Below are 25,070 nucleotides of genomic sequence, written 5' to 3'. Positions count from 1 at the left end.
AGGATTTTAAATTCTATTCTAGATTCAACAGGCAGCCAATGAAGAGAGGCTAAAACTGGAGAAATATGATCTCTCATGCTGGTTCTGGTCAGGACTCTGGCTGCAGAATTCTGGATCAGCTGAAGGGTTTTCAGGGCATATTTAGGACAGCCCAGTAATAGAGAGTTACAGTAATCTAGTCTTGAAGTAACAAAAGCATGAACCAATTTTTCTGCATCACTCTGAGACAGAATGTCCCTAATTTTGGCTATATTACGTAAATGAAAGAAGGCTGTTTTAGTAACCTGCTTAATATGTGGGCCAAACAACAGGTCAGGGTCAAATATTACTCCAAGGTTTCTCACTGTAGCACTGGAAGCTAAAGTAATGCCATCCAGGTTCATTATAAAACTGGAAAATTTAGCTCTGACTTTTTTTTAGATCCAACGAGAATTACTTCAGTCTTATCTGAGTTTAAGAGGAGAAAATTTCTAGACATCCAAGTCTTTATGTCTATGAGACAATTTTGTAGCCTATCGGGCTGATTTGTTTCATCTGGTTTAAAGGATAAGTATATCTGAGTATCATCTGCATAACAATGAAAGTTTATTCCATGTTGTCTAATAATTTTGCCTAAAGGGAGCTTATATAGTGTGAAGAGTATTGGTCCAAGTACAGAACCTTGAGGAACTCCATGACTTACTGTAGTTTGTGAGGAGGACCTGTCATTTAAATGAACAAACTGAAGTCTATCAGATCAATATGATTTAAACCAGCTTAACGCTGCACCTGTAATTCCAACCACTTGCTCTAGTCTCTGTAACAGAATGTTATGATCGACTGTATCAAATCCAGCGTTAAGATCAAGCAAGATAAGTATGGACAGAAGTCCTTTGTCTGAGGCCACAAGAAGGTCATTAGTAACTTTCACCAATGCCGTCTCAGTGCTATGATCAGCTCTAAATCCTGACTGAAACTCTTCGCATAAATTATTTCTGCTTAGGTGGGCATGTAGCTGAGCTGAAACTATTTTCTCCAGAATTTTGGACATAAACGGGAGATTAGATATAGGTCTATAATTTGCTATCACCTCTGGATCCAGAGATTGCTTTTTAAGTAAAGGCTTGATTACAGCAATTTTATCCTGTCACTAAAGACATATTGATAAGATTTAGTAGAGATGTATCAGCTAGAGGAAAATGTCCTTAAAGAGGCTCGTTGGGAGAGGGTCTAAGATACAGGTGGATGGTTAAGATGAAGTCATTATTTTAGTTAAATCAGAGGGTTGGACAGGACAGAAACTATTTTGACACAAGTCAGATCCTGGTTCTGAGGATGCTTCGGAGACCACAACAGGCTCAACATTATGTAGAAGGAAGAATATTGTGGATTTGATCTCTAATAGTATCAATTTTATTCCTGAAAAAATACATGAAATCATCATAGCTAAGTGAGAAAGGAATACATCGCTCAACAGCGCTCCGGCTCCTAGTAAGCCTGGGTACAGTGCTGAAAAGAAACCGAGGGTTGTTTTTGTTTTCCTCTATCAATGATGAATAATAAGCTGTTCTTGCCGTACGTAAGGCTTTTTTGTATACGATTAAACTTTCTTTCCAGGTTAAGTGAGACTCCTCTAATCCTGATGAACGCCATCTGTTTTCCAAACGCCTTGACGCCTGTTTTAGAGCTCGAAGCTGGGAATTAAACCAGGGAGCCTTCATAATCTTACCCAATTTCTTCTTCTTTAGGGGAGCAACATTATCCAAAGTTGTTTGCATTGAAGCTATTATAGTATCAGCATGCTGATCAATCTGAGCAGGAGTAAAGCTTGTCTAGGTGGTGTCCCGATAACAATGTGGGTTTTATAGATAATTGGAGCACTTTTTGGGGAAAGCCTGGTCTTATTAGGAGAGATGGCATCCATCCCACGTTGGATGGAGCCGCTCTCTTATCTAGCAATATGGACTCTTTTATTAGTCAGCTAAATTGACAACTCAGGGTTGGGACCAGGAGGCAGAATTGTAGTCCTACACACTTTTCTGCAGCTTCCCACCTGCTTCCCACCTGCCGCCGCCCACCCAAAACCCCATTCCGACCCCCCATCCAGACCATCATTCTGCTTGCCTAAATGCTGGACAAGACAAAAAAAAATAAAAAAATAAAAAAATAAAAAAAATAAAACAGACAACCAGAATTTACCCCATGATGGAATCCCGACAGCCCCGCCTGCAAACCAACCACACGGAGAGCTTCAGTATTTCAGCTGATATCGTTTCACCACATTGTTCTGAAAAACGTGCATTAAATTGTGCAACAGTATGACTGAATGAAGGTTTGTTGTCTCTGGAACCTAAAACTATACAACTTGAAGCAAGAGATACTGACAAACATAAACATAAATAAACAATAAATAATGTAAAAAGTGTCATTAAAATGTTAAGTATATTAACCCCCTGAGTGATGGTTAAGCATTTATTGAAAGTTAAAAGGAAAACTGAATTCAATTCAATTCAATTCAATTCAACTTTATTTATACGGTGTCAAATCATGGCAATGCCATCTCAAGACGCTTTACAGACAGGAGAAAAAAAACAAAAAACATAATGAAAGCCAATTCATAATAGCCTATATAAGGAAATCAACAGATTGAGTTGGAAGATCCAACTCAATCTCCCATCCTGAGCAAGCACACTGGCGACAGTGGGAAGGAAAAAACTCCCTTTTAATAGGAAGGAAACCTCCGGCAGAACCCGACTCAAGGACAGGCAGCCATCTGCCTCTGCTGTGTGGGGGGAACCAAGAGAGAGAGAGAAAGAAGCTCAGTGTATTGTGGTGGAAAATACTCTGGTCTTGAGAAGTTGTAATACATCTAAGAGTCAACTGTCTTCTTACAATGAACATTTTATTATAAACTAATACAAGCACACGCTGGAGCTTGGAGAGAGAACGCTCTCTGCAGATGCTGAAGTAACACCCGATTATAAACCATGCTTAACTCCTCCTAGTTGCTGGGCAGACCACAGAAAACAATCATTCTCTCCTCCGAAGCTAAACTGAGCTCACTAAGCATCAATCACTCACTATATTACTTTATTACCTTTAACCTTTAGACAACTGGTCAACCAAGCAGTTGACAAAAACAGATGCCCTGCAGGAAACTCTTCCTGTCTCAGACTTTGTCTGCACATTCCAGACAAGGATCATATGACTTAAAGAAAGCTTTGTGCATAGACACAAAACACAGCAGGATCACAGCAAATCAATGCATATATGTCTAATACTTAATTCAAACCAAACTCATAACAATTTTCCCCAACACTCTCCCTCTTCTTGGTCCTACAGGACCAACAATAAGAAGAGAAATTGTTATCAGAACGCAAAAATACATACAGAAGACAACATTCTCAAAACATCAGGAGCCTCATGCCTATAAGGTTTTAAAAGAATCTTTCAGAAATTACAATAGTGAGGAGCCATTCACTTCAGCTTCAAAATCTCAGTCTAAGGATAAATGTAAGAAAAGTGGAAACAAATCATTCCTCTTAGGGGGTGACAGAGGTGTAGTGAAGACACTGTCGGCGTTCTGGTGGGACTTGGCATGCCACAGTGGCAGTGGAGCGCTTCTTTCACCTCTCACTGATCTTGCTTGAGAGCGAAGGCTGGTCTTCAGGTGTGAGAGTAGACTATCTCACTTACCCACGCAACCACAGGGATTATTCTGCCCTTTGTTGGGTGGTGCGTTATTCTTCTGTAATTTCAGACTGAAGCGCTTCAGGAGGTTCAAGCAATCTGTAGTGCCAAGCAGCTCACTCTGCGACCTTTACCGCTGTCTGGGTCGTCAGGAAAACCTGAAATGGCCTAAACCATCGATGTTGGTTCCAGCGCTGATGTTTAAAGCTTCTTATCAGGACAAAATCTCCAGGCTGAAGTGAATAGAGCTGCATAGATGCTGATCCATGAAGGGCAGCTTTCACCTGTGTGCAAATGCCTGAAAAGGGTTCTTATGAGGTTAGGACAATATGTTAAAACATTACTTTCACACAGAGCTGTGTCTGAACAGGCAGTCTTGGAAGGAACCATGCCCACTTGGGTGAGGGTCCTGCAAAACGAATCACAAAAAGGCCCATGTTTCCATGTTACGCATGCGCATGTACATCAGAACCAGAAAAAGTACTTTTGGTCCAAGGAAGACCTGAAAAGAGAGCCAGAAGGAAATTTCCCCGTCTGCAACCTGTGGGAGGAAAACATTCAGGAAAATGGCATCCAGAAAGTCATTCATAAGAGAGCACCAAAACATGGACTTGTTTTCAGCTAAAGAGTAAGCTCAAGTAACGAGAACTGAGACGGGAGAGCTGCAGCCTCCACCGTGTCACAGTCAGAGCAAACAGCATCAAAAGGAAAATCAAGTCAGGGTCAACTAGAGGTCGGTCAGGGGCCAGGCCTGGGGGGTGCAGAGGATAGTCAGTTTCAGCTAAACAGTCAAAGAGTAAAACATGAACAATACAAAGCAACAGTTAGGGCCACTCATTTATCTGGTAGGTCATCATTCAAAGGAACCAAATTCATGTAATTACTTATTGCAAAGTTCCTATCAGGTAGTCTCATCTTAACCAACAACCAGAAAAAATCCTCCAGCACTGCATAGCAGAACATGTGTCAAACTGGACTCCCAGCAGTCTGACCAACACTTATCCATGCTGGAATTTCCTTTCTGATTTACTGCTCGTGTTGTTTATGTCATGTCCGCTAAATGACAGAAGCAGAACCAAACCGAAGAATCTCTGCATATATTAAATAAAGCTCATTCAGAACTGTTGATTTAATCAGTAATGTAGTCTAGTTTAGTCTCATGGTCTACTCTGATTTGTCTCTCCCAGACTCCAACAGACCCATGCAGGAGCAACACACACAAAACTGAGATCATGATAAGACTGGCTTTCTATTCCAAATATATTGTAAACATAAGCATAAGCATAAAGCAACAAGATGTAAAACCATCTTTAACAGCTGGACTTTAGGCACCGAACAGCCAGAGACCTTCAGGTCATAATAAAGCTGTTTGTTTTCTATCTACATTTGAACTAAAGCAGCATTTAGAAACAAACTTCTAATATTGATGGCAAAACTGTTTTCATCTACAACAATACGACGCACACATGTACGTGCACACACTCACAGCAGCACTTCTTCCTTAATGATTTTAATGCAAACGTGTGTAACAGAAAAAGCCAAGGCTAACGGTTTAGCATAGTTAGCTTAACTTTGGAAGTATCAATACTGTTACAAATAATCTGCCTCATATTCATGTTATTTTGAGGACATACAGGGCTTAAATGACTTGTTTGTTTACTTATTAAGCGTGTTAACTAAGAGACTGGTCTATTTACTGGCAGCCATCGCAAGAGTTGGTTCTACTCTTTAAACAAAAATCATCTGATGTGTATTTTAACCGCTGAGCATATCTGCTTTAATTCAAAATAATGAGTTCAGATTAGGGATAAAGCACCAGCTTTCAGCAAATAAAACACGGAGATTGTTGTACTTGTGTTGCATTCACTGAAGTCGGGAAATTACAAAGCTACCTTCTTATTTAATGTCATATAGCGGCTTATTTTTTTCTCGTGTTTTTGTTTTCTCTTGACATCTATTCTGTCTCAAACATTAAAAACTTAGTATTCATCACTTTTTTTTTTTAAAATCTATTTATTTTCCTATAAAGCATAGCGTGCCAGAAGTTAACTTCTCTGTATGAACTGTTCAGCTTCCCTGCAGCAGAGCAGAGATGTCTGTGTCATTGTTCAGTTGCAGAAGTCTGCAGGAGTGCAAAATTTTATGCATGCTCATAAATGTGGTATAATGCTAAGCAGAAACAGTGAGTAAATGTTTGGTTGTAGGGCCTCATTTCTTGGCCTGGTCTTGTGGATAATCATTCAGCTCGTATCACTCGATCTGCTCAGGAGCCAGACGCGCCACAGCCACCATGCCCTCCTCCAATCAGCATACGATCAGAAATTCATGCCAGGAAGTGCCCGACACATGTTCATCAAAACTTCCTGGTAGATAAATCAGGTTCATATGTGTAAATAACAAAGAGTGACATGTAAAGGATCAGAGAGTGGGCAAAAGTTCCAGGAAGCAGATCCAGGTTTTCCACAGAGAACTGAGTGAACCCAACAGTCTTTCTGACAGAATCAGGGTGCAGCTTATTCCAGAAAACATCATCTGATTCTGTAGTTGGGGTGGGATCTTGCTGCCTGTCGGCCACATTCGTTAGTCTTTTACTTCCAGAAAATCCCACAACTGAAACACAGTCTGAGGACAAGGAGGATCCATCACCTCCAGAGGTCAAAGGTGAAAATCCAGCTCAAATGTCCACCATAGGAGCCATATCCACACTGTTCACAGTCACAACCAACAGGGCTCTGCCAGACCCTCTGGTTCTGGGATCTCCGGGCCCCATCAGCAGCGGCCGGGTCCATGCAGCCACATCTGCATATCAGGTTCTGCTCCAGGACTCAGAGCTGACACAGAGGGGAAGTGGAATGATGCTGTAGGTTGTAGGGACCGTTTCTGCTCCAGTCTCCTGACTGACCACATGTGTGACACCCAGAACTCTGCAGTGACCCGGATCAAGAACTCACTCTCCCCCAGCCCCTCCTCTGAATCCCCTTCAGGCAGGATAGACAATTTTAGGTCCCTGTGGACCAAGCTGCATGCTGACAAGGGTTTAGAAGGGAACGCTGCAATGCGTCCAACACCATACAGCAGACGAGCTTTTGAGACTGAACCATTTGGTCATGTGGTGTATTTTCTTCTCCAGTAAGGGGAAAATAAAGATCACAGCCTCATAATTATAATAGTTTTCTTCTGAATCCTGTGGCAAACATATTATGTGGACCATGTTCTGTGCTGTGAACATCCTGTAACTTGAATATTACATTGTAATTGTGTGTGTGAGAGACTATATTATCAGTGGATTCATAACTCAGTTCTCTCCTGGGAAAGCTGAACATGATCTTGCTAAGAAGATACACTTGTTCTGAGAACTTCTCTTCTCGCCGTTAGCTCACATTTAGCTAAAGTCAATTTATTGCAAGGGAAATTTACTCTAGCAAAGTTACGTTGGTTCACCATTCCTATTTTAAGGTCAAGAATTTTCTTTTTTTCCTAACATTATGCTTATTTTCAGCATCCTTCAGCTGCATTATTTATTTCCAGTTTATCTAAATTTATTTAGACATGCTAGGTGTAAATTAATAATAGCAGTAGTAAAGGAATAAAAATCACCTTATGAATGTCTGAAAGGGAACAGACAGAAACCTAAGCTTATTGCCTACACAATGTACAGTAATTTAACATAGCAAGTTCCTAATACTATAAATCACATCTCTCACATTTCTGATTTTTCTTTCTTAATATGTTGTTGCTCTTTAAAATGTTCTCAGGTGATAATAAAGAATGCTTTTCCTCAGGAAAAGGTTCCACATTCATACAGGGAGTGGCTTTTATGCTCTTATAAAAGCTTTAGGAAGAAAAGCACAAGCAGCTATTTTACACAGGATTTATATGTTTGTTTCTGCCTAACATGCTATGACATCATCTCCTTCAGTGAGCAGAAGGCCTTTAATAAACACTTTTTTCTCACTTCCCTCTCTGGACTCCTTCATGTCTGAAACTCTCTCATACATTTTTTGTTGTTGTTTTTTTTTTTTCTTACTGCAGTAAATTAGATTTTACACAAACAATTCACTCCAACAGTTGGATGAATGCATGTGAATGGGTCGTGCCCCCACGTTTGTCTACCCCCACACAAGCTTCTAGGCTCTCCTGCGAGAGTCCGGTGTGGCTTCACAAGACGTGGTTTTAATTCTCCACACAATCAATCCAATCAAGTTTAACACAGGAAATTTTACACAACCACCCCAGTTTCCCCTCACATGAAGACAGAGATTTCAACTCTTTAATGGTGCTGTACATCAACCTCCTACTGCAAAGGAACTAGTTCTGTTTGCAGCGGATGTACACAGAGGGTCAATCCCACACCTTTGTAGAATTATCAGGCAAAATTCTCAATGTCTCCAGAAACCAGCCCACACAGTTTCTTCTCTGTTCCTCCTCACTCAAGATGGCTTTCCTCTCAGTTTTCTAACTCAAGGTTGGCCTGGTCTTGCTTCTCGAGCTCACAGGACTTACTGACTAATTTACTGGTCTCGGTCTTGTAACTCACAAGATTTACTGGTCTGGTCTTGCTACGTCTAGCTCACAGCACTTACGACTTGGTCTTGTTACTCACGATTTTTAACTTAAACTTTAACCTAAACTTAACTTAAACTCACAGGATTTTATTTATGACGTCAACCTGATCTCGTCTTAAGTTATTCTCTTATCCCTTGAGTTGTTCTTTCGATGAGGAGGTGAGGAGGAGAATCCCTGTCACAATGAGAATAATGAAGACAATTGACCACAAAACAGAAAAATATTGTGATTATTAATTAAGATATTGATTATTAATTTGTGATAAATTTCTAGTAATGTTTGACTCCAGTTTGAGTCTGAAAATTAATGTAAATTTAGAATAACACTTCTCACCATTGTCTTTTCACACTGGTTCAGAAGGAGTCCTGGCGTAGTCGACCACGGGTGGGAGAAAGACGTCCTGTCCTCTGAAATTCTCTAATTGAGGTTCTTAGGATGAATCTGTGGATTCAGGTGGCCAACCCGTCTATCCCCAACCTGGGCGGACTGACGCAGGATCCCGAGACGAGCCCCCAAAAACTGAGGTGGAAAATACTCTGGTCTTGAGAAGTTGTAATACATCTAAGAGTCAACTGTCTTCTTACAATGAACATTTTATTATAAACTAATACAAGCACACGCTGGAGCTTGGAGAGAGAACGCTCTCTGCAGATGCTGAAGTAACACCCGATTATAAACCATGCTTAACTCCTCCTAGTTGCTGGGCAGACCACAGAAAACAATCATTCTCTCCTCCGAAGCTAAACTGAGCTCACTAAGCATCAATCACTCACTATATTACTTTATTACCTTTAACCTTTAGACAACTGGTCAACCAAGCAGTTGACAAAAACAGATGCCCTGCAGGAAACTCTTCCTGTCTCAGACTTTGTCTGCACATTCCAGACAAGGATCATATGACTTAAAGAAAGCTTTGTGCATAGACACAAAACACAGCAGGATCACAGCAAATCAATGCATATATGTCTAATACTTAATTCAAACCAAACTCATAACAATTTTCCCCAACAGTATCAGGAAATGTCCCTCAGCAGGCTAAACCTATAGCAGCATAACTAAGGGATGCTAACCATCCATAGCTAAAGGACAAAAAGATAAGTCTTCTGCCTAGTCTTAAAGGTGGGGAGGGTGTCTGCTTCCCTAACACTAACTGGGAGCTTATTCCATAAGAGAGGGGCTTGAATTCAGTTTTCCTGTAATTCCAACCACTTGCTCTAGTCTCTGTAACAGAATGTTATGATCGACTGTATCAAATGCAGCGTTAAGATCAAGCAAGATAAGTATGGACAGAAGTCCTTTGTCTGAGGCCACAAGAAGGTCATTAGTAACTTTCACCAATGCCGTCTCAGTGCTATGATCAGCTCTAAATCCTGACTGAAACTCTTCAGCGATGACATGTTTAGCCGCATGTCATCCTTCAACCGCTGGTTGTCTAGGTGGTGTCCCGATAACAACGTGGGTTTTATAGATAATTGGAGCGCTTTTTGGGGAAAGCCTGGTCTTATTAGGAGAGATGGCATCCATCCCACGTTGGATGGAGCCGCTCTCTTATCTAGCAATATGGACTCTTTTATTAGTCAGCTAAATTGACAACTCAGGGTTGGGACCAGGAGGCAGAATTGTAGTCCTACACACTTTTCTGCAGCTTCCCACCTGCCGCCGCCCACCCAAAACCCCATTCCGACCTTATACAACTTCCCAGCAGTAAGAATTAAACAACACAAAAACACTTCTGGGGTTAATCGTGAAAACCTCATAAAAATAAAAACAATGGATCTAATAAAATCTGAAAATAAGACAATAAAGTGTGGCCTACTGAATATCAGATCCCTCTCAAATAAGTCTTTATTAGTCAATGACTTGATAGGTGATCACCACATTGATTTATTCTGTCTTACGGAAACCTGGTTACAGCAAGAGGATTATGTTAGTATTAAAGAAGCTACGCCAGCTAACTATTTAAACTTTCACATTCCTAGAACTACAGGCAGAGGAGGAGGTGTTGCAGCTATTTTTAAGTCAGAATTTTTAATTAATCCTAAGCACAAAACTAACTATAAATCCTTTGAATTCCTGACATTAAATTTATCTCATCCAAAATGGAATTCAGAGAAACCGCTCCTTTTAGCATTAGTGTATCGCCCACCTGGACCTTACTCCGAGTTTCTGACCAAATTCTCTGATCTCTTGCCTGAGTTAGTGCTGACTACTGATAAGGTCATTGTACTAGGTGATTTTAATATTCATGTTGACGATGAAAATGATAGTTTAAACATTTCCTTTAGCTCTATTCTAAACTCAGTTGGGTTTTCACAAAATGTCAATGGAGCCACTCACTCTCATGGTCATACTCTTGATCTGGTTCTAACATATGGTATTGGGACTGATAAGCTCAAAGTATTTCCTCAAAACCCTGTCTTGTCCGATCACTTCTTATTAACCTTTGAATTCACTTTATTTGATTACTCACTGACCAAAAATAAATTCTACTATAGTAGATGTTTATCATACAATATTACAAAATTTAAACAATCAATTGAATCAATTTTTTCCCCTCTACCATGTGTTAGCATGACTGAGAGTCCCCCTTTAAGCCTTACTCCTGCTCAGATTGATCAACATGCTGATACTATAACAGCTTCAATGCGTACAACCTTGGATAATGTTGCTCCCCTAAAGAAGAAGAAATTAGGTAAGATTATGAAGGCTCCCTGGTTTAATTCCCAGCTTCGAGCTCTAAAACAGGCATCAAGGCGTTTGGAAAACAGATGGCGTTCATCAGGACTAGAGGAGTCTCACTTAACCTGGAAAGAAAGTTTAATCGTATACAAAAAAGCCTTACGTACGGCAAGAACAGCTTATTATTCATCATTGATAGAGGAAAACAAAAACAACCCTCGGTTTCTTTTCAGCACTGTAGCTAGGCTTACTATGAGCCGGAGCGCTGTGGAGCCATGTATTCCTTTCTCACTTAGCAGTGATGATTTCATGTATTTTTTCAGGAATAAAATTGACACTATTAGAGATCAAATTCACAATACTCTTCCTTCTACCTATAATGTTGAGCCTGTTGTGGTCTCCGAAGCATCCTTAGAACCAGGATCTGACTTGTGTCTAAATAGTTTCTGTCTAAAATAATAGCTTCATCTAAACCATCCACCTGTATCTTAGACCCTCTCCCTCTTTAAGGACATTTTCCCTTTAATTAATACATCACTACTAAGTCTTATCAATATGTCTTTAGTGACAGGATATGTACCACAATCATTTAAAACTGCTGTAATCAAGCCTTTACTTAAAAAGCAATCTCTGGATCCAGAGGTGATAGCAAATTATAGACCTATATCTAACCTCCCGTTTATGTCCAAAATTCTGGAGAAAATAGTTTCCGCTCAGCTACATGCCCACCTGAGCAGAAATAATTTATGCGAGGAGTTTCAGTCAGGATTTAGAGCTCATCATAGCACTGAGACAGCATTGGTGAAAGTTACTAATGACCTTCTTATGGCCTCAGACAAAGGACTTGTGTCCGTACTTATCTTGCTTAATCTTAGTGCTGCATTTGATACAGTCGATCATAACATTCTGTTACAAAGACTAGAACGGGTGATTGGAATCACAGGTACAGCGTTAAGCTGGTTTAAATCATATTTATCTGATAGACTTCAGTTCATTCATGTAAATGACAAGTCCTCCTCCCAAACTACAGTAAGTCATGGAGTTCCTCAAGGTTCCGTACTTGGACCAATACTCTTCACGCTTTATATGCTCCCTTTAGGCAAAATTATTAGACAGCATGGAATAAACTTTCATTGTTATGCAGATGATACTCAGATATACTTATCCTTTAAACCAGATGAAACAAATCAGCCCAATAGGCTACAAAATTGTCTCATAGACATAAAGACTTGGATGTCTAGAAATTTTCTCCTCTTAAACTCAGATAAGACTGAAGTAATTCTCGTTGGATCCGAAAAACTCAGAGCTAAATTTTCCGGTTTTGTAATGAACCTGGATGGCATTACTTTAGCTTCCAGTGCTACAGTGAGAAACCTTGGAGTAATATTTGACCCTGACCTGTCCTTTGGCCCACATATTAAGCAGGTTACTAAAACAGCCTTCTTTCATTTACGTAATATAGCCAAAATTAGGGACATTCTGTCTCGGAGTGATGCAGAAAAACTGGTTCACGCTTTTGTTTCTTCGAGACTTGATTACTGTAACTCTCTATTACTGGGCTGTCCTAAATATGCCCTGAAAACCCTTCAGCTGATCCAGAATTCTGCAGCCAGAGTCCTGACCAGAACCAGCATGAGAGATCATATTTCTCCAGTTTTAGCCTCTCTTCATTGGCTGCCTGTTGAATCTAGAATAGAATTTAAAATCCTTCTCCTTACATATAAAGCCCTCCACAACCAGGCACCACTCTATATCAAAGACCTCATTGTTCCTTATATACCAAGCAGAGTACTTCGTTCGCAGACTGCAGGCTTACTTGTGGTTCCTAGAGTCTCAAAGAGCCGAGCAGGAGGCAGAGCCTTTGGTTATCAGGCCCCTCTCTTATGGAATAAGCTCCCAGTTAGTGTTAGGGAAGCAGACACCGTCCCCACCTTTAAGACTAGGCTGAAGACTTATCTTTTTGATAAGTCCTATAGCTGGGGATGGTTAGCATCCCTTAGTTATGCTGCTATAGGTTTAGCCTGCTGAGGGACATTTCCTGATACACTGAGCTTCTTTCTTTTTCTCTTTATCTCTTTCTTCCCCCCCCATAACAGTGTTGCATCATTAACATGTATGTCTCCTGTCTCAGCAGGTCTCCCTGGCCGGGAGTAGTCTGTTGTCTTTCTGTCCTCTTCCCACCACACAGCAGAGGCAGATGGCTGCCTGTCCTGAGCCGGGTTCTGCCGGAGGTTTCCTTCCTGTTAAAAGGGAGTTTTTTCCTTCCCACTGTTGCCAGTGTGCTTGCTCAGGATGGGAGATTGAGTTGGACTCAACTCAATCTGTTGGTTTCCTTATATAGGCTATTATGAATTGGCCTTCATTATGTTTTCCCCTTTGTCTGTAAAGCGTCTTGAGATGGCATTGCCGTGATTTGACGCTATATAAATAAAGTTGAATTGAATTGAATTGAATATTTAAATATACTAAACTTTGGCAGATTTTCACAGTGTGTTTCTCCCTAATTCACTGCTCATCCTGCATCCTGTCTCTTCTCTGAGATCTTTCTTGCTCTCTCCTCTTCTCTCCTTCCTTTCCTCGATATCACACATCTTGCATGGCCATAAAGCAAAACTCTGCTGTAATATGATGCCCAAGGCTGGAAACCAAAGATGTGACATATAATTTGTCAGCCTCATTGTGCTGCAGGGAAATGACAGTTCAGGAAAGAGCATCATAAATCAAAATGAGTCAGTAATACATCATTTAAGGTTAGAAAGTCACATAGTGTTACTTAAAGCTGGGGTAGGTAATCTTGCTCAGTGTGCCGGTCATTATTCTTCCAGGCCAGAAGGTGGTGCTCATCCACCTTAACCTTTGTGTTAAACGTTTATTCCTTTGTTAAAAGAAAAATATCAAGCTCATGTTTAGTGTGGAAGTGAATAGCATGGCTACTGCTCATTAGAGATGCAATCCTTATTCATCTTGCCTTGTAAAGCTACAGAGAGCATTCCTTGTAAGTAAAATGCAATATAGAAATGAGTAGGATGCTTTATACTTTACAATTTGAAACGTTCATGTCAAGTTACTTACAATGTTGATACTTTACAGTTAGTATACAGTAGACCGAATGGATCGAGTTATTCACTTACAAATACTGTTTGTTTACAGTTTTCACTCTGTCAACAATGTGAAGGACACGTCAATAAAGAAGGCATATACCTGGCATTTTGTTGGAGAGTTTACCTGTCTGCATAGCTGCATGCAGTCAAGGCAGAACACTCAGAGACATGTTTTTTTTTTATTCTGGGTGAAGTGGTTCCTTGTCCTGATAGTAGTCTATACATTTTGTAATCATGAACAATAAGAAATATAGTAAGACCCTCAATTTCCTGTAAATATGTAAAAAGTCTGACCAATCCAAACGTTTGGGCCGAATGCAGTTTTTGATATCTTATATGTCGTAAGCTTCTTCATGGTGGAGAAAATGCAGGAAGGATTTCCCAGACCCGGCTCGGTTCAGTTGGATTGCGCAGGGAGCAAAATCAGAGGGGGTGGCAGGGTGCTACTTTCAGATCTTGCTAGCTCCCAAACATTACCTACCCCAGCTTTAAGGACAAGTAAACAGCATCCCTGTTGTCTTTTTCATTTTTTAAGGTCCTGCAGAGGACAGGATTAGCCTGAAAACAGCAGCTGAGTTGGATTAAATGGGTATAAAACAAAATTTTGTCAATGGATATTTTGGAATTGCTCATGCATAACATTTCTGGACCTGTGTGTTGGCAATCCCACCTTTACTGTGGAGGTTGTTCCTGCCACGAACCATATCTGGGTCATCAGGATCCACTCCCAGGATCCTCAGTGAGATGTAGTTCAGTGTCGTGCCAAACACAGTAGACTTATCTTCAATGTGTCTGCAGGGAAACGGCAAACATATTAAAGGATCTTACAGAGGGGGCGTTACAATAAACAGACAATGAAAAGAGTGGGGTGTTCAGGGCTCCAAAGAGACTTCAATTAAAGAAGGAAGAGAACGTCACTTATTTAAGGCCTGTTTTTGCTGGATGTTGTTACAGACCACCAAATGCTACTGTAATGTATTTGGATCAAATATGTGAAATGTTGGATAAGGCATGTGAAATGGGAAATGATATTTACTTCTTGGTAGATCCTAATATAAATTGGAAGTCTACTGATTATATATTGAAGATTAAGTTAATTTCTTTTGCTAATATTTGTAATTTGTCTCAAATAGTTAAGGATTATACGAGATTAGATTTAAAAGCAGATGGAACATACTCAAAAACTCTTTATCGATTTAATTTTCACAAACGCAACAGACTCATTTTCACAGGCTGTTTCTATTCCAGTTGGCTGTAATGATCATAATATAGTAGCAGTTAAAAGAATAACTACAGTACCCAAATTGGGTCAGAAATTTATTTGTAAAAGGATATTTAAGAAGTTTGAGGAAGATGATTTTATAGAGGAGATAAGAAATGTTGATTGGTTGGAGGTTACACAGCAACGAGATCTTGACAGGGCTGTGACCATTTTCAATGAATTGATAAGTAAGGTTTTAGATAAATATACTCCTATAAGGAAACAAACTGTTAGAAGTGTCTTAATTCCATGGTTAGATCAAGAGCTCAAAGAATATATAAGGTGAAGAAATCAATCTAAGGTGGAAGCAATTAAAAATAATGTTGTGGCTCAATGGCATAACTATTGTAAATTAAGAAACTGTGACAAAAAAGAATTTAAAAAAAAAACAACTAATGTACAATCGAAATAAAATGAAGGATGCTGCAATGGATAGTGCAAAGGTATGGGGAATTCTGAATGAAGTCATGGGAAGGAAAATAAAAGGAAATACAACATCATTAGAAGCTGATGGAATCTACCTTACCAGACCAAAATAAATAGCTGAATATCTGAGAAAATGTTTTAAAAATAAAATATTAAAAATCAGACAAGTCATGGATTTGGATCAAGATAAGAATATTTCATTTGAATTGATGAATGGTATGATGGCATCAAAAGAGTGCACATTTTAATTTAAAACCATAATTGAGGACAGTGTGGTAAAAATATTGCAGGCAAGTAAAGATAAGCCCTGTGGAATAGATGATATTGAAGTTAAACTTTTAAAGATGGTAACCAATTTTATTGCTCTCCCTATTTCAGATATAATCAATTTAAGTGTACAGCAGATGCAAAAATAATACCTTTAATTAAGAATAGCAAGGAACAGTTTTCAAGCAGCAATATCAGACTAATAAGCTTGTTACCAGAAGTGAGTAAAATTATGAAAAAAAAAGTTATGTATGATGAGGTACAAGAGTATTTTGAATAAAAGGGGTTAAACTAGGGCTGGGTGATATGACCTTTTAGTAATATCCCGATATTTTTATGCCATGTCACGATATACGATATATATCTCGATATTTACCTTAGCCTTGAATAAATGCTTTGGTTCTTACAATCACATCAGTAAGATGATTTTGTGTCTTCATTAAAACATAATTGTTCATACTGCATTAAGATATGCTGATTTTAAACATTCATGCCAAAAGGATGAAATTGTAATGAAGCAAACTGATCAAAACCGCATTTATTGAACAGTTAAAGCAGTGGCAGAAACATGTCATTTTGAAACAAAATAAAGTGCCTTTGCATGATGTAATAAATACAACGTATGAAAATAGGTGCTCTCGGGGGGCACTTTTCAAATGATGAACTATTATAAGGCTTTGCTTTATGGATATGTTTTTGAGTTGTCGTGTATTTTTTTTAATCGCAGGGTTTAGCGTAGAAATCAGTCTTATAATACAGGCAGAATGTCCTCGTATCGTCTCCAATAAACGGCTTCAGCCAGTTTTTAATTCAGGATTTGATTCCCACTGCTTTCTGTACTTTCTAGAGACATGACGAGCCAGATAAATATGCTTGTGTCACACACACAGTGGATGAGGTGAGTTAATGACAGAGGTTGTGAATGTAATTAAATATAATTAATTATTTTTGCGTGACGTGAAAAACTTTGCAATTTACGTCCCACTCTGTAATCCAGAGCGGGATCAGTGGCGGATTTGGCTGTTCATTGTGACTGTAGGTGGAGTCGTGCAGGTGTCCTCTCTGCTCCTCTGACTGGCTGCAGCTGCAGCCAGAGCGACTGAGTGCTTTAGGACGGGGAGAGACTCTCGTTCGTTACAATAACTTTACAATATGCACTTTAAAGTCAGTCGCCAAAACACCAGAAAAGTCTCCAATAACTCCAGTAAAAGTCACTAGATTTGTTGCTAGTCGCTTTTCACAAAAAGTCGCCAAATTTAGCGAGAAAGTGGCTACACACTGCCTCTCATGACGTAGCACGTACCTCACGTTATGTACGTGACTAGGTGCGCTTGCTTTAACTCTCTGTGCAAAGTCGAGGAGGAGTGAGAAAACCCCGCCCACAGCTAAAAACAACTGCGTGACAACAGGATACTTGAATATGACGAATATAGACATTTCCTATATTCACACAGGGGACTAGCAACGATATATCGAGTATATTCGATATATCGCCCAACCCGAGGTTAAACACAATTTATCAACATGCTTTTGATGGGTGATGGGTCACTCCAAAACGACAGCACTCACTCAGATTACTGATCATTGGCTACAGGAGATTGATAAAAAAGAATCTGGTTGGAGTAGGAGTATTGGATTTAAGTGCAGCCTTTGATGTTCTTGTTAAGAAGACAGGACTCTATTAGGACTATTTGTGGTTGCATTGTACCTTGGGTGCAATTTTCAGACCGACCACCAGAGGGCGCGGCCACTCGTGAGCTAAAATGTTCAATAATTGTTTTTTATTAGTTTGATCCTAAGCTACGGGGATGGTGGCATGTTCTTTGTGGGTTTTTGTCTTAACTGTGCGTCCATGAGACAGGTGGGTGTCTTACAGTGTGATATAAAAGGTTCTGCATAAGTTTAATGGTCTTATGATTATGCTGTAAGCTTTATTTTTCTTGATTATTCCTGTTAGCACCAAAGCTAATGTGTAAGCTAACCACGACTGTCCGGCAGACTTCGTACATATATTATTTGATTGTGTATACCTCTTCATATGGGTGGAATAGCCCACTATGTTAGATTTGTACATGGTGCCAGACATCAGGAATGTGCTCAATCTTATCTCTGAATTCTAAATGGACCCATGCAATTAGTGGTGATTACTTTGAGGCCTATCCAGTGCCTTTAAGCAGAGCATGGCTGCTTCTTTATGTTGGAATTGACCTGCATTATTTCCGTTTATAATTTGGTTGTGATTTTATCATCTGTGACGTTTGTATTACTAGTCTCATATCTTCTTTATTTTGTGTGTTACAGAACCACACCCATACATGTATGTACCATTTAGTACGTGAACCATGGCTGGGAATAAAAGAGCCTAAAGGATTCCCCTGGATTTTTTCTTGCATTTTAACCAATGCACACTCCCCGATCACACCAACACTGAACCAGATCAGCGTAGGAAAGTCCCCATTACAGTTCTAGATCATCTTATTTTGTTAAAGGGGTCCTATCATGGTATTTCCAGTTTTCTGAGCTTTCTAGCGTGTAACAGTGTTGAATCCTCATCAGACATGTGAACGGCACTGTTTTTTATCACCTAAATGCATGTTTGAGTTTGAGTTCCAGCACTCAACACGCCGTTCGGTTTTCATGGCGACAAAAAACGCGTTGTTTTAGAGAGTTTTTTCTACTTGGAAATCCTTGTGACATCCCGGGGGATAAGGTTTGGTGATTGGTTACCTTCTACTGGTTAACAAGGGCATGTACAAATACATCAGGTGGGTGGAAAACGTCGGATAAAGTTATGTCCAACGATGGCTGGTGAGTTTACCAAAGAGAGACATCCTGCTGCATTCGTTGCTGTGGGTTGCTGTTTTCCACTTCGTTTTCAGGCTCTGATTTAGGTTCCACCATGTAGGGCTGTATGCTATGTGTTGACATTGTATTTTGTGTTTTTTTTTTATGAGTTCATATTAGTCTAATCCTTCTGTTTATGAGATGTTACAATGACGGCGAAAGCAGGTGCGGTGCGCGCTCCCGATGTAGCGCAGTGGCAGGAGGCGGGGCTTAATGCGGAAGAGTCTCAATCCACTCGTTTTGCCCACAGGCTGATCTGACAGCTTACAGAGAGGGTCGGTGTGAAGTAAATAAAGCGATTTGTGACAATAACTCGATCAATCCCAGCCCTTCTGGTCTCAGAAATAAAAATAAATTAGCCTGAAATGCACATAATAGTTCCACTGTAAAGAAGTTAGTTTGTTAAAGATTTGAAACATCTGCTGTCAAATTGATAGAAAGCTATCTTAGTAATCGGTACTACACAGTCTATTTTAATGGCAGCTATTCTGGGGTGGAAAACACGAGTTGTGGGGTGCCCCAGGGCAGTTGTTTGGGACCACTTTTATTTTCCGTCTTCACAAATGACTTTCCACTTGTATTGAAACATGCGACCATGGCAATGTATGCAGATGACACAACATTAAGTGTATCAGCAAAAAATGTAAATCAGCTTAATATTATGTTAGGCAAGGAGTTGAATTTTGTTACATAATGGATTACTGAGAACAAATTAGTAATTAATGTAGGTAAAACAAAATGTATGGTGGTTGGGTCTAAATATTCTCTTGAGTCACTATCATTGTGTTTAACTATAGGAAAGAATGTGATTCAGCAAGTAGAAGAAGTAAATTTATTGGGTGTAATCATAGATAATAAAATGTCTTGGAACAGCCAGATTAATAATATATTGCAAAAAATGAGTCAGAGTATGGGAGTAATAAGAAATTGCAAAAAAAATTGGCGATAAAGGCTGCCCTTTATCGCCGATTCTTTTCAGAACTCTTATGAACAGAATTTCTTGGTGCAGTCGAGGTGTTGAGGGGATCTGGTTTAGTGGCCTCAGGTTGGGTTTCTGCATTTTGCAGATGATGTGGTTCTGCTGGCTTCATCTGGTCATAATCCCCAGCTCTGACAGGAACAATCAGAAGCTGAGCATGAAGCAGCTTCCTTAGAATCCTAGACCATGGTCCTTCGCTGGAACCGGATGAAGTGTTCTCTGGGTCAGGAGGGAAGTCCTGCCACAAGAGAAGGAGTTGAAGTATGTCGGAATCTTGTTGAGGAGGGAAGGCTGGAATCTGAGATCGACAGGTGGATCCATGTGCGGTCTGCAGAAATTTGGACTCTGTGAAGAAAGAGCTGAACAAGAAGCTCTTGTTTTACTAATCATCTGTGTACCCTCATCTATGGTCATGAGCTGTGGGTCATGACCAAAAGAACGAGATCTTGTATACAGGCGGCTGAAATGAGTTTCCTCTGCAGGGTGGCCGGGCTCTCCCTTAGAGATAGGGTGAGGAACTCGGTCATCCGGGAGGAGATCAGAGTAGAGCTGCTGCTCCTCCGCATCGAGAGGAACCAGTTGAGGCGGCTCGGGCATCTGGTCAGGATGCCTCCTGGACGCCTCCCTGGTGAGGTGTTCCAGGCACGTCCCTCTGGGAGGAGACCCCAGGGAAGACCCAGGACACGCTGGAGGGATTATATCTCTCTGCTGGCCTGGGAACGCCTCGGGATCCCCCTGATGAGCTGACAAATGTGGCTGGGGAGAGGAAAGTCTGGGCTTCCCTGCTTAGGCTGCTGTTTCCACAACCCGAATGGATGGATGGATGGATGGATGGACTGACAGATGGACGGATGGATGGATGGACCAACGGACAGACGCATGGATGGATGGACTGACAGACAGATGTATGGATGGATGGACTGATGGACGGATGGATTGATAGACGGACAGATGGATGGACGGACGGACAGACGGACGGATGGATGGACCGACGGACAGATGTATGGATGGATGGATGGACTGATGGACGGATGGATTGATAGACGGACAGATGGATGGACTGACGGACAGATGTATGGATGGATGGATGGACTGATGGACGGATGGATTGATAGACGGACAGATGGATGGATGGACGGACAGACGGACGGTTGGATGGACTGACGGACAGATGTATGGATGGATGGATGGACTGATGGACGGATGGATTGATAGACGGACAGATGGATGGACGGACGGACAGACGGACGGACGGATGGACCGACGGACAGATGGATGGATGGATTTTTGCTGATTTTCTGGGTAAAGCCAGTGCAAAGAAGCATCTAAATAACATAAAATTTGTATCCATTGTGTTAAACTGGAGGTGAAACAACATGTCTACAACTAGAGTTTCAGAGAAATCAGGAACATGAAATCATCTTAGAGAGGAGGACGTCAGTGAGCAGATTTATCCACATTAACATGCATCTACTTTCTGATAATCACATGTATATTACAGTCTGTGCTGCTGTCATTTCAGGGTGTTGAGGGAGTTAAAGTAAAAAAGGGATGTGAAGTCTAGAACATCATCTCTGCCCTTCAGACTGCTCTCTACATCATACCCAAACTTCTTCTGCACACTATTTTGGCTTCCACTATAACAGGAGGATGATCCACTAAGGCTGAAGTAGAGACTTAACTCTCTGAGACCTGCCTGCTAAAAGTGGTTATAACAATATAAACACAACTGTCCTGCTTGTTAACACAAATATCTAATCAGCCAATCACATGGCAGCAATTCAGGGCATTTAGTCATGTAGACATGATGGGGACGACAATCCAGCAGAGCATCTGAATGACGAAGAGGGGATTTAAGTCACTTTGAAAGTGGCTTAGTTATTGGTGCCAGAACGGTGAAGATGAGGATCTGGCACTACCACAAAGGTCGGTAGAGGACAACACACAAACTTAAACACAACAAAACTCACAGACCATGACAGAAAGGTGTGACTTACAGACCCCAGCCTCCATCTGGCAGCTGAACCGAGCGCAGGTACCTCACCATCTCCTTTTTCCAGGCCTCAGGCAGAGGGATCTTAGCCACATGACACGTGATGAGGAGACCTGGGAAGTTCAAACATGGGTAGTAAAATGAAGACAGAAACACATAAACATTGGTGTCAGTTCTTCTCTGTTAAGTTCAGTCTGAATGGACATAAAAATAGTGCTCATGTCAGGTGTGAAGCAGAAGAACTTCATTTACCTGGAAGCAGGAAGAGAGGTCCACCATAGTCCCCCGCCCAGTGACCATCCTCGGCTTGGAGGCGACTGTAGAAGTTCATACCTTTTAAAGCAGCATCCACAGCCGTATGGACAGCAGGGGAGTTGGACACAAACTTACTCTGTGGGGAGAATCAGAAATAATCACGTTTTAGAAGTTCACTCAGTTGTTCTAACAAGTCTGTCCATTGGTTTCAGGTAGATTTGCTTGTTAAGAACTTAAACTTGTAGTGAAAGATAAAAAGTGAACATTTTACAGTCAGAAAGACTGTTTGATTTTACCACCAGGAGAAAACAAATGAAGCCTACAGTGTCCAGTCCGAGAGAATGTGCTTCCAACATGGTCTGCTCTCTGTCTGGAGTGTCCTGATGCTCCACATAGCACCACGTCTGCCTGCCCTCCACATTAGTCAGCCTCCAGCGGCTCAGATCTGTGGCTGCTGCTGTCCTGTAAGGACCCCCTCTCCTCCGCAGAGACCTGAGTGGACAGAGATCATTGTGTCTCGTGATTTATTATATTCTAAGTGTATTTTTAGTGTTATTAACCAGACTACTTTTATGCTGAGACCTTATTAGAACATGTGAAGCTGAGAAAATGCAGAAATGTTTCAGTTGCTTAATTTTCCTTTCACTCAGAAATGTATTTTGTGCCGTTGATAAATTAAAATGAATGTTGCTTGATTTTAATAAATTCAAAACTAATTTTCTTTCATTCATTTTCTGAAACCACTTAGTCCACGTAAGGGTCGCAGGGAAGCTGGAGCCGATTCCAGCCTTCAGGTGAGAGGTAGGGTACACCCTGGACAGGTCGCCACTCCATCGTATAGCCAAAACTAATCTAAATTTCCTAATTGTTTGTACAGAAATGACTGTATAATCAAAAATTTAACTAAACAATACATAATATAGTGTGAAAACAGGTGTTTCTTGTTTAAGGTGAATTGTTTTTAAACTGTTTTAATTAAGGTTGTTGGAGCTAAAAGAAAAAAAATGCCAGAGAAGAAATAAGATACTCACATTCCCTCGGTCATTGCTCCGTCTGATGAATCCAGAGTTGAGCTTTATGAATGAAGATTTTCTGACTTGTGTGCCAAAGTAAATGTGAGAGGTGGAGGGAAAAGATCAGCGGCTAATCTCACAGGAATGCAAATAAGGACATCACTTTCATGAAAGGGCTTCCTTCTGCACTAACAGCAGTCTGAACAAAGTCAAATTATCAATCATATATTCATACATCTCTCCCTTAATATATACTCACTATAAAGTTATTTTACTCTACTTTTAACTTAACTTTCTGAAATGAACCTTTTAATGCTCAATGAGGACACGTCAGGCTAAAACAGTTTTAGATATGGTTTATCCACGTGTTTACTGTATGATCTGCTGCGGAAAAGGTCAGAGTGACTATTTTTCTACACTTTTAATCTCTTCAGATTAGAATTCTGTAAACACATCTTGGGCTTGATTTTCTTTCATACCATGTAAAAATATAAATTTCAGAAAAAAACGTAAGAGTGGTGGGATGCTCCCTTGTCAGGTTCATGTTCATACATATGGAAAGAAGAGCAGTGTGGGAGATTCCAGTCTCATTTTATCCATCAGTTCTGTATGGTAATGCAACTTTGTAAAGTTAAGCCATGTTGGCATGTTTTTTGTGTGAAGAGTGAAGTGAAGTGAAGAGCTTTTTTCTCAGCAACCCTTTCAAGCGAGCAATCATTTGTCCATCTTTTTAAAATTTTCTTGCCAAAAATTTAAGAGTCTGAGATGTAGCTCATCTGACCGGGATGAATTTTCTGGGATGTCTTTTCTGAGAAAAATTGTAATGTTTTTCATTTATGTGTTTTTTTTATTCGCCTTTCTTGAGGATAGTGCCATTGATGTGTCTGTAAAGTGCCCTGAGATGACATTGTAATGTGGCGCTATACAAATAAAGCTGAATTGAATTGAACTGTCAGAAATGATTGAATGAAAGTCTGAGTAATTGAATGAAAGCTATGAAATTTAAATAAGACAATTTTATTCAATCAAGAACTCAACGTGTGGCACTGGACATAGTACTTCATTTATTGCATGAACAAATAACTACTTTTAATGCATAGTTTTTTTTTTCAGTAGTTTGGTGCCGAAGTCCCCTGCACAGTAAAATAGAAAGAAAATTGTCTCAATTTAAAATTAAATTAAAACAGTAGCTTCAATACTCCTATGACGACGATGACCACGGGGATAATTGTTTTCTTGCACAGAAGCAGGTCACCAGGGTTCCCCCTGGAGCCAGGCCTTGGGGTGAGGCACAAGGGCGAGCATCTGGTGACTGGGCCTTTGCCCATGTGGCCTGGTTCTGCTCTGCCCGAAAGGGTTACATGGGCCCTACCTCTTGTGGGCTCACCACCTATGAGAGGGGCCGTAGGGATCAAGGGGTCCAATCCTCGGGTGCAAAAACTAGTTCTAGGGATGTGAAATGTCACCTCTCTGGTGGGGAAGGAGCCTGAGGTTGTGCATGAGGTTCAGCGGTTCTGGTTAGACATAGTTCGACTCACCTCGACACATGGCCCTTAACAGCTGGATCTTCTTCTACTCTGAAGTTTCTTCCGATGAGAGGCGTCAAGCGGGATTGGGCATTCTCATTGCCCCCTGACTTGGTGACTTTACATTGGGGTTTACCCCAGTGGACAAAAAGGTAGCTTCTCTCCAGCTTTGGATGGGCCCTGTCTATTGTTTGTGCTTATGCACTTAACAGCAGTTCAGAGTACCCACCCTTTCTGGAGTCCTTGGAGGGAGTGCTGGAGGGGGCTCCCTCTGGGGATTCTCTTGTTCTGCTGAGGGACTTCAATGCTCACGTGGGTAATGACAGTTAAACCTGGAAGGGAGTGATTGGGAGGAATGGTCCCCCCCTTTCTGAACTCAAGTGCTGTTTTGTTGTTGGATGCCTGTGCTCGTCAAGGATTGTCCAGATGACGAAGCAGAGCTGGGGTACTCAGGAGTGGACTCTCCTTTTTCTGGGAATGAGGTCACTGAG

At 40.7% G+C, this 25,070-nt stretch overlaps 1 protein-coding gene across 1 annotated transcript in view; it reads right to left on the bottom strand.

Annotated features, from left to right (window-relative positions):
- Positions 1–22,131, bottom strand: part of LOC306766145 (lanosterol synthase-like) — a gene marked incomplete at its 3' end in the record, with an annotated part of 38,317 nt that extends 16,186 nt beyond the window's left edge. Inside the window, exons 1-3 of the mRNA XM_079253759.1 lie at positions 22,038–22,131; positions 21,790–21,898; positions 14,686–14,807 (exon numbers count right to left, since the gene is read on the bottom strand). Coding sequence (XP_079109885.1) covers positions 14,686–14,807; positions 21,790–21,898; positions 22,038–22,116 — 310 coding nt within the window. The 5' untranslated portion in view covers positions 22,117–22,131. The remainder of the gene's footprint in view (positions 1–14,685; positions 14,808–21,789; positions 21,899–22,037) is intronic.
- Positions 22,132–25,070: the final 2,939 nt, after the last annotated feature.

Source organism: Telmatherina bonti (assembly GCF_933228915.1).
Source record: "Telmatherina bonti genome assembly, chromosome: 15".
NCBI lineage: Eukaryota > Metazoa > Chordata > Actinopteri > Atheriniformes > Telmatherinidae > Telmatherina > Telmatherina bonti.
This window is presented reverse-complemented; position numbering and strand designations above follow the sequence as displayed.